Below are 13380 nucleotides of genomic sequence, written 5' to 3'. Positions count from 1 at the left end.
GTATCTTTGAAATTGTCGGTTGACTGAGAATACTGCTCCCAGATTGAGGGTGCAATATGAATCTAGACCATGCGTGCCTTTACCTGTATATAAAAGTCCCAAATTCTCAATAATCGAATTGCATGCAATCGCAATAAACTATACTTCGCAGTTCAACATTTCAGCTAATTCGAATATCAAGTTTCGGGGGTCATTTTTAACTCATAAGTATAAATTAAACTGACTTAGAAGAAGGTACATAACATAATTTAGCTGTTTCAAACTTCTTGGATATCTCGAGGTAAGTGCTGATAGCTGCCCTGCATTTCCATAAAAGATCTTCAAGGAACGATGAGAAAATTCACATCTATAGGTACTTCTCAAAACGCTAACTAGATTATGATTTCCACCTCACTGCAACTCATGTATGGGGTCCAAGCATGAAATTTTATAAGAAAGCTCCAACACACAAATATATTGAATTTATCTTATTGAATGGAGTCGAAATTAAGGATTACCTCATTTGACAAATACATAACTAGAAGACTCGAGTAGAAGGTACTGCATTTAAAAAAAATCATTCTCATCCCTTTAAAGTTTGATTAAAACAATACAGAAACTCATGATAAAACTGCACTATATGATTGAACCTTGTATAACAAAGTGCAGCAACCAAATCTGTTACGTTAGGGTTTCGGTCTTTCAGTTGCACAAGTGGTGTCCTGAGCATCCAAAACCAGTCCTGCTATACTTTGCATAAGTTGACTTGTGCAGATAATATGAGAGTTTTTACAAGCAAGACAAATAAAAGTGCTGAGTGTAGTACAGAAAAAAAAAAGAAGCTACGGTAACTGCTGCACATCAGGACCTTTTATTGAATAGTATGAAGCCGAAATCTGACGATGGTGCTAACAAATGACCGAGTGAACTAGATGTTAAAGACACCATCATAATAAGTTGTGGGATTTTCATCCGTTGTTCAGTACGTCAAAACTAGATGTTGAAACAACATCTAATTAGCTTCAACATCTATGCGTACAGGGTTACAAGGAGGGAGAAAATTTTCTTTCACGTTTTGACATCGGCAGAATTTGCCCGAATAAGCTTTTTTACCGACTCACTTAGGTAGTTTGTGCTGGAAGGTGTTAAACTTGTGAGCTCTGGAATAAGAGTTTTACTTAGAGTCGTGGCAGTCGAATTTCGGTGGGGGTACACATTAAAAAACTCACGGTAGCCAAAAAATTTAAATAAAGAGTTCGCCAATTTTGAATGACTCATAATCACAGGGAGGTTTTGGCATGCAAAACTAAAAAATTTTAATGCATAATTTATCGCTTTGCCTGCGAAAACACTGTTTCACATATGCTTTACTAGTTCAAGAGAAACAAAATACGTGTGCTTTAACACAGAAAATGTAAACAAAAAAAACTTGCTACATAACAAACTTCATTATATCAAGGTCCATCCATATTAAAAGCCTGCACACAACTCTTCTTTCACATTTAGTTATTACTTCTTTTTACTACCTCTGTTCACTATTAGCCTAACTTCATACAATAAAAACCCAACGCCCACTGAATTTAATTTGACAAGCTTAGCCACTCTGGTGTTTATTGCCGTTTTCATGCCTAAATCTTTTTTTCCTTTTTCGCTATAATCAGGCTTCACAAAATGATGTCACATTTGGCATGCTGATGTTCTCAGGTTATTCTATATTTCCTACTAAGTTAAATTGCATTGTTAAGAAAGGGCATTGCTTTCAAGGTGTATTTCATTTTTGAGTGAACTTTTATGAAACATCACAGATTACGTACATTTAGCAGCTGACTTCAAGTATGCGATCATTTTCCTGATTTGACACTCAAACCTCATTATAATAAAGTTGAATGTTATGCAACATTAAGTCCATTATATCCGAAAATTCGTTATGAAGGTTTATTCCTAATACTATATCTATTGCAAGGATATTTTTCATTTTATTCCTTATAACCAATATTTTGTGATATCCAGTTTTTTTTATTGATGTTTGAGTTTATATATAGAGTTTAAAAAAATTCAGCATATCATATTTTTCTGGGATGGAAACTGCATGCAGTAAAACAAGCGAGGATATTGTAAACCAATTCAAATAAAAGTTACACTACATCAAACTTTTTTGAGTGAAATCCCAGCATGACAATGATTCAGTTATGTATGTTCGACATACCATAGCTTTTGTATGAATGGGCTTATCACATCCATTCTAGTTTTTTTGTGTGCAGTTCTCGTTAATGATTATTCTGATATGTTGACCTGCTTTGCAGTTTAGAAGAAAATATTGCTCCTAACAATATAAAAATTTTTATATTTAAAAAACTATGCACCTTACTGGAAAAATAATTGCATATTTTAAATCAGCACAAATAAACACATAAGCTGTAAATGTTTCATAAAATTCTGCTCAAAAAAAAAAAACCTCCTAACGCAGGGTCTTTCCTTAAGCATTCGAATTCATAACAATCTTGTCTGTTATATCAAAGTTTGTCTATACAGGGTTATTACAGACATGCGTGCATATGTTAGCACAGCCATCTAGCAAGCCACATTGAAAACATATAAGACAGAGTAATGTAGAGCTGTGCCCATGCAGACTATAGCAGTCAAGCAAGCAACCGTGCAGACAAAAACGCTGGATTTACCAGGTACGTAATTCTGTCTGTCGGGGCCTTTTCGAGTGAAGGAAATGGGGAGAAAAACAATTCAGCACCGGTTAGAATGAGAAGAGCAATAACGACACACAATCAATACGACACAGACATCCCTCGCCCCCCTCCACCACACACGCACAGCATCACGACAGGACACACAGTCAACACTATAATAAACACAAACTAAATTAAAATTAACCGTTAGGCCAAGAAAGGTATAGGGGCATGATTTGTAGTTTCTCAGATGTAATGTAGTAACTATTGTATGAACGTGAAGGAATGAAAGTGCACAAAAAAAAAAGAACATAGCAAGGTTGCAGGTCCAAAAGTTGTGGGTTTGGTCCCCACAAGTGGCAAACTGTCATTTCGTCCTCTTTAATTTCATCACATATACAATATATATACAACAATAATGTTTAAAAACTACAAAGAATGTTTCCTACACCTTCCTTGGATTTAATGTCAGTTGGTTTTACTTAGTATTGTGTGTAAGAGAAGAAAAAGAGCTTTTAAAATTATCTTCTTTCATTCATTCAACACCATATAGACACAGCTAGGTTATACAAGGGCTGGGCACTTGTTCGAGTAACATTCTGTTATAATGGTTTTATATTTACAATTTTTCTTGAAGTTTTATGTGCTAAAACTACGATAGCAGTATGAGCACTGCCATAGTGGAGGTCTTCGGAAATTTCGACCACCTGGTGTTTTTATACGGGTACCCATATCTATTTACATAAGCCTGGAGCATTTTGCTTCTATTGAAAAAAAGTCGTTCTGATCGATAAAGTGGCGCTTTAGTTGTAGACCATATCATCACAATTTATATATCGAAGCCATGTGAGAGATATCAAATAAATATCCTTACTTTAACTTTATTGACACCATGGTTCGCTTTTGCATCGCAAGAGAAAGCAATTGGTGGGTTCAATACACTAGAACCTAATTATAACAAACATGAACATAACGAAATATCCATTATAACAAAGTAAATGAAAATAAGTCTTGCAATAAATAGTGTTAGGAATAACCTTTAAATAACAAGTTTTTGGATATACCAAATTTATTTTTTTGTAAAATGCAACTTTGTTAATAATGAGGTTCTAGCTTATCTCTAAACCAAGACTAAAAATGAATCGCAGGGTTTTACAAGCCAAAACCGAGATGTGATTATGAGGCACACCACAGTAGAGGACCCCAGATTAATTTAAAACACCTGGGCTGCTTTAACGTGCCTCTAATTCTTAAATCATGGGTGTTTTTGCATATTGTTCTGTTTGGAATAGCCAGGAGTAGAAGCAATGCAATGCCATCACTTGATAGTAACCAAGCCAGCATGACTGGACTGGTCCAAACCAATACTGGGCTAATAGAAGTAGCCACAGTGGATGCTTAAGATCAATGTAGACTAACTGGGGTTTTTTATATAGTGCACCTAAATTTAAGCATACAAGCAGTTTAACAATTCACATCTTTCAAACTGTGGCCCCCAGGGCTAAGCGTAAAGCATGTCACCCTAAATATCAACAGCAGAATGCCGCAACTACTCATTTACTGGGCTGAATTACAAAAAAAGGCATTTTTGATACTAAGCTATTGCACTAAAAGCCATTAAAGCAAGGCCTAGGGATAGTGACATTGAAGGTAAATCTAAATTCCAATTTACTGCGAGGTTCGCTCATTCCTTCAGAGCTTTCACACAAATTATAACTACTGTTTCTCAAGTTGAACCCACCACATAATTTTTTTTTCAATTAAAAAAATTATTAAGCTTTAAATAAAAGGCGAAATTTTTGTTTTGGTGTTCAGCACCCTAGAATTAATTGCATCAGCTGTAAATCATACAATCCACTTAAAATTATTGCATGAAAAGTATAAAAACAATTCTGTGGTGTTTTAAAGCAGTGTTCCACATTAACACAAAGTATAACTAGAAGGTTTTGGACAGTACAAATACAAATTAGCCTTTTTTATTTCAGAAAACTGCCAGGGTTTAAGCACCAGGGTTTTTAACATATTAGCATTAAGAATACACTGTCATCAGCAACATTCCGAGATGCTAAAGCGGATGCTCAGGTGGGTTGGTTCATACTTATGAAAGATTTTAACAGCACAAAAAGATAGAAAACCCATAAGGATGTGTACTATGTCTGTGTGTTTTCCTTGATGTTCTGTGTTTTATATTTTTGCACTGTTATATGTATCTTCAAGTGATCCAGTTGATTATCGTATAATTTAGGAGTGCCAACACCAGCCATTCTTGTGGTTTCATCTCCATGCTTTGCTGAACTAATAACGCTAAAAATGACATATACCCAGCTTCGGATTAATGTATGCTGAATCCCTCGAGTTTCTTCACACACCTGAATTTAAGTTACATGAAAATTTCTGCAATTCACCCCTATAGAAATGAGGTCACTGTAGCATGGACTTGAAATGACATAGCATGATGCTGTGACAGATGCCATGTATGTAAACTGAAAAATATTTTGAGAAAGTGTTCTGCTAGACGGAGAAATAAAACTTTTTTAATGGGGCAGAAACACATGCTCATGTGCTTATCTTCATTGCACAGCAAAGTTTGTTGCTGATATGACGAGACCTCATTTAGTGAAAGGGCACAGAGATGGTCATGAACAGTCTTGTCTCATTAATTAGTTACCAATGCATCTGCACCTCTGATGCCAAATTTCAACACTTTGTGGCATACTAATAGGGTAGACTTGCAAGATTCTAGCAAACAATCTCATCCAACCTAGCAAACATTGACTACATACTGCTATAGTTCAACAGGCTTCAAAAAAAAAAAGGGGGGGGGGGGGCACACAAGTCGTTAACCAAACATGAGGAAAGGGCACGAAGAGAACAACTTTTGTGCCTGCCTTGGCAATACCCTAAGTAATGACAAGACTACCCTAAACTATCAATTGCATGAGTTAAAAATTCTAAAGTGGTACAAACTTATATGAGTTAACACAACAGAGTGTTCTGAAGTATTTTTCAACACCTGGGATAATGTCGTAAAGTGCCCCGAGTGCATGGTGCACAAGTGTTTTTGCATTCTTGCCTCCATCCAGGATGTGGCTGTCATGATTAGGAACCGTCCCTGCACCCTAATACTTAGTAGTACCACACTATAACCAGAGAGCGATGGCAGTCACTGTATTTTTTCGCGTATAACCAACACAAAATGTAGTGAAAAATTTGGAGCTGGATACGTGCTGAGAGTCATACGTGAACATTAGTGCACAAGTTTGCTTCATGGAACTTCTTTGCAGTAATGCAAAAAAGGTGGCTTCATAAAACTATGAGATTTTTTTTTTCTGGAGTGTATAATTGTAGGAGCAGGTTATACACAGAGATGTGTCATACAGGAGGACAAACGGTAGCTATGAAAAAAACCTGGGAGTTTCTGCTAAATCCTGTCCCTACCCCCTTCCCTTTTTTCTCAACCTTTTTGCAAAATCAACTCACCAAAATTTCATGTCTTTTAAATACACTTTTTTTGTGCAAAAATCTGGAATGAAAGAAGCTTAAGAGAAGGAAAATACAATGCACTGAGCCCTGTACATTGTGTTTTACTTCACACTTTTTCACTGAAAAATGTTGTACGAGATTTAACACAAACCTGCCAAACAGCAAGTTTTAGGTATGACCTGCAATGCACTGACCTGCCTCGATGTCCGGAATGACTGGGGTGAGGTCGGATGGTTTAAGCGGAGTTGCCAAGGGAGTCATGGGACCGTTCACCATGACGTTGCCCAAGTAGTAGAGCAACTTTTGTGCCCGGTTTTGCGACGGCATGAAGTAAAAAAGCTCGGGGTGCTCGTCAATGAAGTAAGTGTCGACGTTGGAGCTGAGGAACTGCTCATTTTGGAACACGTTGAGCAGGAAAGGAATGTTTGTCTGCATGAAGGAGGCAACGCAAGAGGTCAATGAGTAATTCACAGAACAAGAAAATGGTCTCGCATCACTCTCTAGGGAATTAAAAACATCATTCTAATATTGCTTGTATTATATTCCTTATTTACAAGTGCCTCACAGCCACTTGTACAAGTAAGAAGTATTATGTGAGGAGGACTATACAATAATTTTTAGTTAAAACACAAAGGAACTAAAGGGAATTCAAAAATCTGGTATTATGTAATAATAGAGGACTTAGAATGTGTTACACATAGTTTTTGACAAGTGAACACGTGATGATACGCTGTAGTAACACTATTTCAAGAGATTCATTTTTAGCGAACACAATCGAGATAATGGGCCCCGGAGAAAGTGGAGGTTTTACAAGCATGACTTTTTATTTTTTGTAAGAAAACTGAAGCTGCAAGGTTGAGGCAGACAAATTGGATGTCAAGGTTTACGACAAAAATTTGTAGCAGCGTATCTCACTTCTAATCAATTTGTCTAAAACCACTAAAGTCAATGAAAAAGAAATGTCTTAAAATTCTTGCTTCATTCCCAGACATGCCGTAATATTTAGCGTATGACCATCTTAATTACCATAATGTGGAAGAAAAAAAAAACATAACATCGCCCGTACTGCCCAAAACAATGACAATATGATCATCACATGAAACCGTTGGCACAAAGCGAATACTGGTAGAAATGCTATCTGCTGCATTTTGCTGCAATTTAATCAACAACACTGCAAAGTTGCATATTTAGGGAAATATCCAAGCAGGACGTACATTTCTGCGATGCATTCAAATGGTGTAACTTACGTGACAAGTACCACTCAGCAATCAAAATCCCATCGGCGATGTAACAACGGCTACTTTAGATATAGTCCCACAATAATAAAAATAAATATGAAAAGAATACGCACCTTGACACCCCGAACTCTGAACTCTCGCAGACAACGATTCATCTTTGCTGCTGCGGACCTCATGTTTTGAGCATGGGCGATAACCTTCACGAGTAGGGAGTCGTAGTACGGGGAGATTATGGCACCGGCAAAAGCCGACGCACTGTCGAGCCGAATTCCAAAGCCCTCTCCACTCCGGAAAACCTGGTTGAAGCATTCAGACAAAAAAAGCACATAAGCGAGTCAGGAGCAGTCACAAATTTTTCTGTCATTTTATTGCCTTACAGGGGTGTACAAGGTAATTGGACAATTGCCTATAGCTGCACGTTGAAATCATACTAATTCTTATGAAAGCAAAGAGAGACCAGTTTTCTATTTGGCAATCGAAGAAAACATTACGTACACTAAGCAAAGAAAAATTTTGAGGGCTCATTTTTCTTTGTTAAGACACAAAACTAATGAGAACTAACAGACAATAATGCCAAAGAAAGTGTAGGGACTGTTATCAGTAGTAAATGTAATGTAAACATAAAGAAAGGAAAGTGGACAAAAAGATAACTTGTCGTGTACAGGTCTCTGCCCACGGCAAATTATCTTTCTGCCTACTTTTCTGGAAGCAAAAGTCTGGAGGCTAACTTACTGTCACATTAATTCCATGACATGTGCCAGTTAGATGAAACCACATGTGACGATATAAAGTGTTGAAAAATCTTTGAACACATGGCATCCTTGGAACAACGTTTCAACGAGTAGACTTGTCTTCTACAGGGTAGCAAGAAGATGCTTGTCAAAACGTTGGATCCAGTGAAACCCAATGTTGAGAGATTTTTAATCTCTTTAAGCCCCCCTCCCCCATCTTCTCCAGAACTTCTAGAATACGAGATTCACGGTTTTGTAATAAAGTGTATTTCATCTGTCTTAGTTTCATTCCACCAAAAAAAGTTTCATTCCATTTGCATTCTAAAGTGAAAATAAAAAAGAAGTTCAACAGTTCACAATGGTCTTTTTTAATTGTACGCAGAAATTTGAAATTTAAGTAACAATAAAAAATATAGTATCTATAGCTCCTTCTAAGTGAATTGTGAATCCTTGCAGCAGGATGAATACATGACTTCAAGAGAGTGAGCAGGACCTCATACGCAGCACGCCATCAAGTGTTCCCAGAGATCGCCATTCTGATAAAATAAACTTCAGTGCCAAGAATTTCCTCTCGAGGCTGGCCTGCATGAATGGCACATTATGCTTCACTTGCATTATTATAAACAGCATTCAATTGGTTTCCCTTCTTTGAATCTTTCACAAGTTTCCACACATCTTTACTTTGGGACTCCTGCCTGAGATAAGAGCCAGTATTCATTGTCCTCTGAGAAATGCATTAATGCTCAAGTTACACAGCTGAGTCGTGATGAATCACCAACTTTTCTTTTGAACTGAAAACTGACAAAAATATTTTGGTTTCACTCCGGAATGAAGTAATAGATGTTTTGATGAGATTTTCGTTATGGTAAAAAATACCATTCTTTCTATTTTCGGTTTTTGTTCTGTACTGACAACTGCTGCAGATATTGTATAAAATCATAATATAACATACCTCTGTGATATTCATGTGAAAACAGGTGCTTTTAGAAACCTGGCTTGCATAAACGTGCAGCACAGTACAATTTTGTACAAATAAGCGTTTCTTGGTGCTGCACTTTCACAAAAAATAATAGTTTCCATACAGTAAAGGTCTTATTGGAGCTACAGCCGACATCCGGTTTCTCGGACATTCGAAATTTTGGACATGCTTGGTTTCTTGGACTCGTCTGTGCCACCATCAAGTTCCCCATAGAATCAATCTATTAAAAAGTTCGAAATTCTGGACGTTTATGGCTTTCGTCATTTTGGTTGTTTTAGTACCGTCAAACCCACTGCAGTACCTTCAAAACCACAAATCATCTCGCAATCCAGCGCATGCCAATCCGTTGCCAGCTGTAGCTTAGTCAAATATGTGGCCATGGCCCTATGGTGCTGTGCTGCCTGTGCTCTGACAGTTGGAGAAGCTACACTGTTGAAATAAGGGTTGCAGCGGAAGCACGAAAGTGCTAGGAGAAAAGTGAACGGAAGGCGAGGAATAGAAGGCACAGATGCCAACGAGCTCGGAGTTGACGCGAGCACTGACACTGTCATCGGTGTGAAGCGACAGCATGACGCTAGCTAAAAATCAGGCAGACATCATCGCGGGTAAGAGGAACACTGTGCAAACTAAAATAAGCGACTTTTTTCTTGCATCTAAGAGTTTGCAAACGCAGTAGTGCCAGCCACATCAGATTATTTTTTTTTTATTTCCTTCTTTCATTTTGTCGAAAAAAAAAAAATAGACGGCTTTTTTCAGACCCACCTAAACAATACATTGGCTGAATTGCAATGAGAATCCTGTACTTCTGTCGTGACCGCCTCCGTCATGAAAAAATACCAATTAAAAAAGTGTGTTTTCACTTGCACTCGTTTTTTTCGGACTGCCCAATTCTCGGCAGGTGTTTGCGGTCCCCAAAGGGTCCGGGAAATCAGATGTCGATTGTAATTAATGCATTTTTGAACACTTGGCTGCACGAAAAAATGTGGACAAAGAAAAGCAAGTACACAGAACAGGTGCAACTGTCATTCCGAAACCTAATGCAAGTCATTATGAATGCACACTATTTTGACAGGTACTTCTGAAAAATGCTACAGAATCTAAAGGCTTACACGAATTGCCCAATAGAGACATACTCACGATAGGAAAATATTTGTTTTTTACATGCCACCTAATGGTGTCTGTACTGTGTACTTGCTTTTCTTTGAACAAGTTTCTTCGCGCAATCATGCTAAACTCAAACTTGATTATAACGAAGTTGAATCTTACATAAAAATGGGTTCATTATATCCAAAAATTCATTATAAAGGTTTATTCTTAACATTGTATCTATTGCAAGACTATTTTTCATTTACTTTGTTATATTGAGGTTTGAGTGTGTACGGGTTATAGCTTCCATACCTCAATGCGTCCCGTGTCGGGCTGAAAGTTCTTGGCCGGGTCTTCTGTGGTGACTCGGCACTGAATGGCACAGCCCTTGGGCACAACGTTCTCCTGCACCAGCCCAATGTCCGGCAGAAGGTAGCCCTCGGCAACCTTGATCTGAGACTGCACCAGGTCGACGCTAGGGCACAAGCAGAACCAAACAGAGTCACGTCACACAGGCTGCAGTGCAAGGAAGAGAGAAGCACTAGCTAGCTGCCAACGTTAAACTCAAAGATCTGTCATCCCTGGGCTCATCATCTCTGCTATGTTAAAGGGATGCTGAAGTGAAAAAAATTTGCTAATGGTATGATACTGCCTAATAGAAATTGTGAGCACAGCTTTGTGCAGAGGCAAGGCCAACTGAGGTTGAAGTTTTGGCTTTCTGCAAGGTATCAACTACGCAATAAGTCATAATATTTGCGAAGTAAGACAGCACCCACTTCACCATTATTCCTCTTTATGCAGGCAAGTGAGGTACCCGCTACATATGTGCACTTTGCGGATGCTGCATGCAGCTGATCACGATGAAGAATTATGTCTGAGCATTTTGCAGAGGGTGGGAAGAATTCAACCATATACTCGCTGTACAATTAGCATTATGTGATCACTAGTTTTTATTTTACTCTTCTGCCACGCTATACTACTTAGGTTGACATGATTCCTTGACCGACACGACGCCTGTATAGCGTCTTTTTGCAAATGAGTTTCCAGCACCAGCGTAGCTCTGGTTTGAAATACTCGACTGCTGCACATGGGACCTGGGTTCAAATCCCAATTGATGCAGTATACTTTTTTCATTTTATTTTTTCATGTTTATCGGTTACGCCATTGACGGCTACAATAACGTTAACAGCAACTGGTAAACTACTCTTTCCAAATAGCATTTTTCTCACACTTTTTACGAAAAGATGCTGGTAAGCGAGGAAATGCATATACAGAAAATGCAGACGAAATTGTGAGCTGTGGGCGCCAATTTTGTCGCAAACCGAGTTTTGCACAACTTGACCAAGCTCTCTTCAACCACTGGTGGAAGCATCTATTTTTAACTTTAATTAGTGCAAACATTCAATGGTCTTGATGCATTGCCCATGCTGCAGACAACGTCAGCAATGATGCTGCAGAACTAAATGTGAAACTAAATACAGATGAATGACTCAGTAAAGCAACATGTGCTCAAGTTACAAAGAAAACCATCAAACAGCAAGGGCTTAAGCTTTCTCTTCAGCATTTGTGATGATAAAATAACAATAGTCAAAAATAGGTCTATCAACTAACTAGGCGCATGTGAATATTCAAGCACTTCAAATATTTCAACGAATATTACAGCATTCAAATTGGAAATTTCGAAGTATTTGAAATGAAATAGACAAACCGCATGCAATTCCCTGTAAAACTTGCTTCACTGCCGTAAAAAAAAGTGCTATACTGTGAACACGCTTCACTAGAAAAAATGCAAACTGTTGCGAAGCCCTATCTCAAGGTTAAATGAACATATTACACTCACATCGGTTCATCATTTTTTTTAGGTTTAAAAGCTTATTATACTAACTTGTACGCTCTAAATGAACTAAATTTTAAAACATAACGTATTTCAAAGGTCATAACTTAGAATTTATTAAAAGTAAAATACTGCCACTATATAAAGTTGCTCCCTTTGAACCAAATAGAATGACATCTGCACACGCTTTTTTTTCAATATAGGAGCCATTGTGCAGGCTACTTGGGTCACGACAAATATCATTTTCCTTTGGTAATGTATGCTATTCAAATTCAATATGAAATTATTTGACCAAATCACTATTCACTTTGAATTTGCTTAGACCCTAAAATTTACCATTCGTACATGCCTACAAGCAACCGTCTATTTTATGTATCAGCTATGAGTGATCATGCAAAAATAAATTACAGAGTACACATTCCGCCTCGACCCATCCTCATTTTTCACTCGCACCATTAGTGTTCGGAACGAGCGTCCTGCAGAAATATTTTTGATGCCTTGCTTCAACAGTGCAATTAAGTTAGGTGGCTATGATGAAAGTTGAGTATTCTACTACAGTTAGCTAGCTCTAATTCACTTCTATCACAGTGTTTTCCCCTTGCGGTTGATCTTTATTCCGTTGTTTGGTGTGCTTTTTGTTTGTTCATACTCTATTTCCTTCTCACTTTGAATGCCCCCCCTCCCTCCCTCTCCCCTTTCACCCCAAATAAATGTCTTTAGGTGGTCCCAGTGATTTCTCACCCAGTGATTTCCTCGGTGATGGTGTGCTCCACCTGAAGCCGAGCATTGACCTCTATGAAGTAGTGTTTGCCCGTCTCATCCAGCAGAAACTCCACCGTTCCCGCATTCTCATAGCCGACGTGCTTGGCAAGGCGCACTGCATCAGTAAGCATGGCTTGTCGGACCTGCCAGAAAGTAGGATGCTTTCATTAGGAGCAGCTCCATCTACACCTCGGCACACCATCCTGCTATCAAGCAATAATGTGGCTACTCACACTAGTAGTTTATGTTTGTGAAAATTGAAAGTGGAAAAAGATGGCTTATGCTAATGATCTCTTTAGGAACAATAACAGGAAATTGGGGATAAAATTGGTCGCATATCTGTGTTCTTCGCTAGCAAAGGTCAGCGAAAGACGATATTCCTCGGTCTAGAGAGAAAGAATGAAACGTTAATTTGTTGTTCTGCACAAGAAGATCGGTGAGTAGGTGCTGTGTGAGATATGGATGCCACACTGCTGTGATTTCAAGAAATGAAAGTTTTCCTAGAATGCAGAACCACTGGTAGGTGGCAGCCCCATGTTACTTTAGTAAAGCGTACGAAACACCCGCTTTTTTGTTCATAATGTCACATTGTCATCACATTGTAATA

The 13380-nt window shown here is 38.2% G+C and overlaps 1 protein-coding gene across 5 annotated transcripts in view; it reads right to left on the bottom strand.

Annotated features, from left to right (window-relative positions):
* PCB (Pyruvate carboxylase) overlaps positions 1-13380 on the bottom strand; it is a 54798-nt gene that overhangs the window by 15626 nt on the left and 25792 nt on the right. For 4 of the 5 annotated variants that reach the window (XM_037418282.2, XM_075867552.1, XM_075867554.1 and 1 more), the window contains exons 8-12: positions 12753-12916; positions 10490-10652; positions 7495-7677; positions 6338-6572; positions 2658-2684 (exon numbers count right to left, since the gene is read on the bottom strand). In XM_037418282.2, coding sequence (XP_037274179.2) covers positions 2658-2684; positions 6338-6572; positions 7495-7677; positions 10490-10652; positions 12753-12916 — 772 coding nt within the window. The remainder of the gene's footprint in view (positions 1-2657; positions 2685-6337; positions 6573-7494; positions 7678-10489; positions 10653-12752; positions 12917-13380) is intronic. The other variant, XM_075867555.1, reaches the window with a different exon arrangement.

Source organism: Rhipicephalus microplus, chromosome 6 (genome assembly GCF_043290135.1).
Source record: "Rhipicephalus microplus isolate Deutch F79 chromosome 6, USDA_Rmic, whole genome shotgun sequence".
Classification (NCBI taxonomy): Eukaryota; Metazoa; Arthropoda; class Arachnida; order Ixodida; family Ixodidae; genus Rhipicephalus; species Rhipicephalus microplus.
Note: the sequence above shows the minus strand (reverse complement) of the source record. Positions and strands in the feature narration are given on the sequence as shown.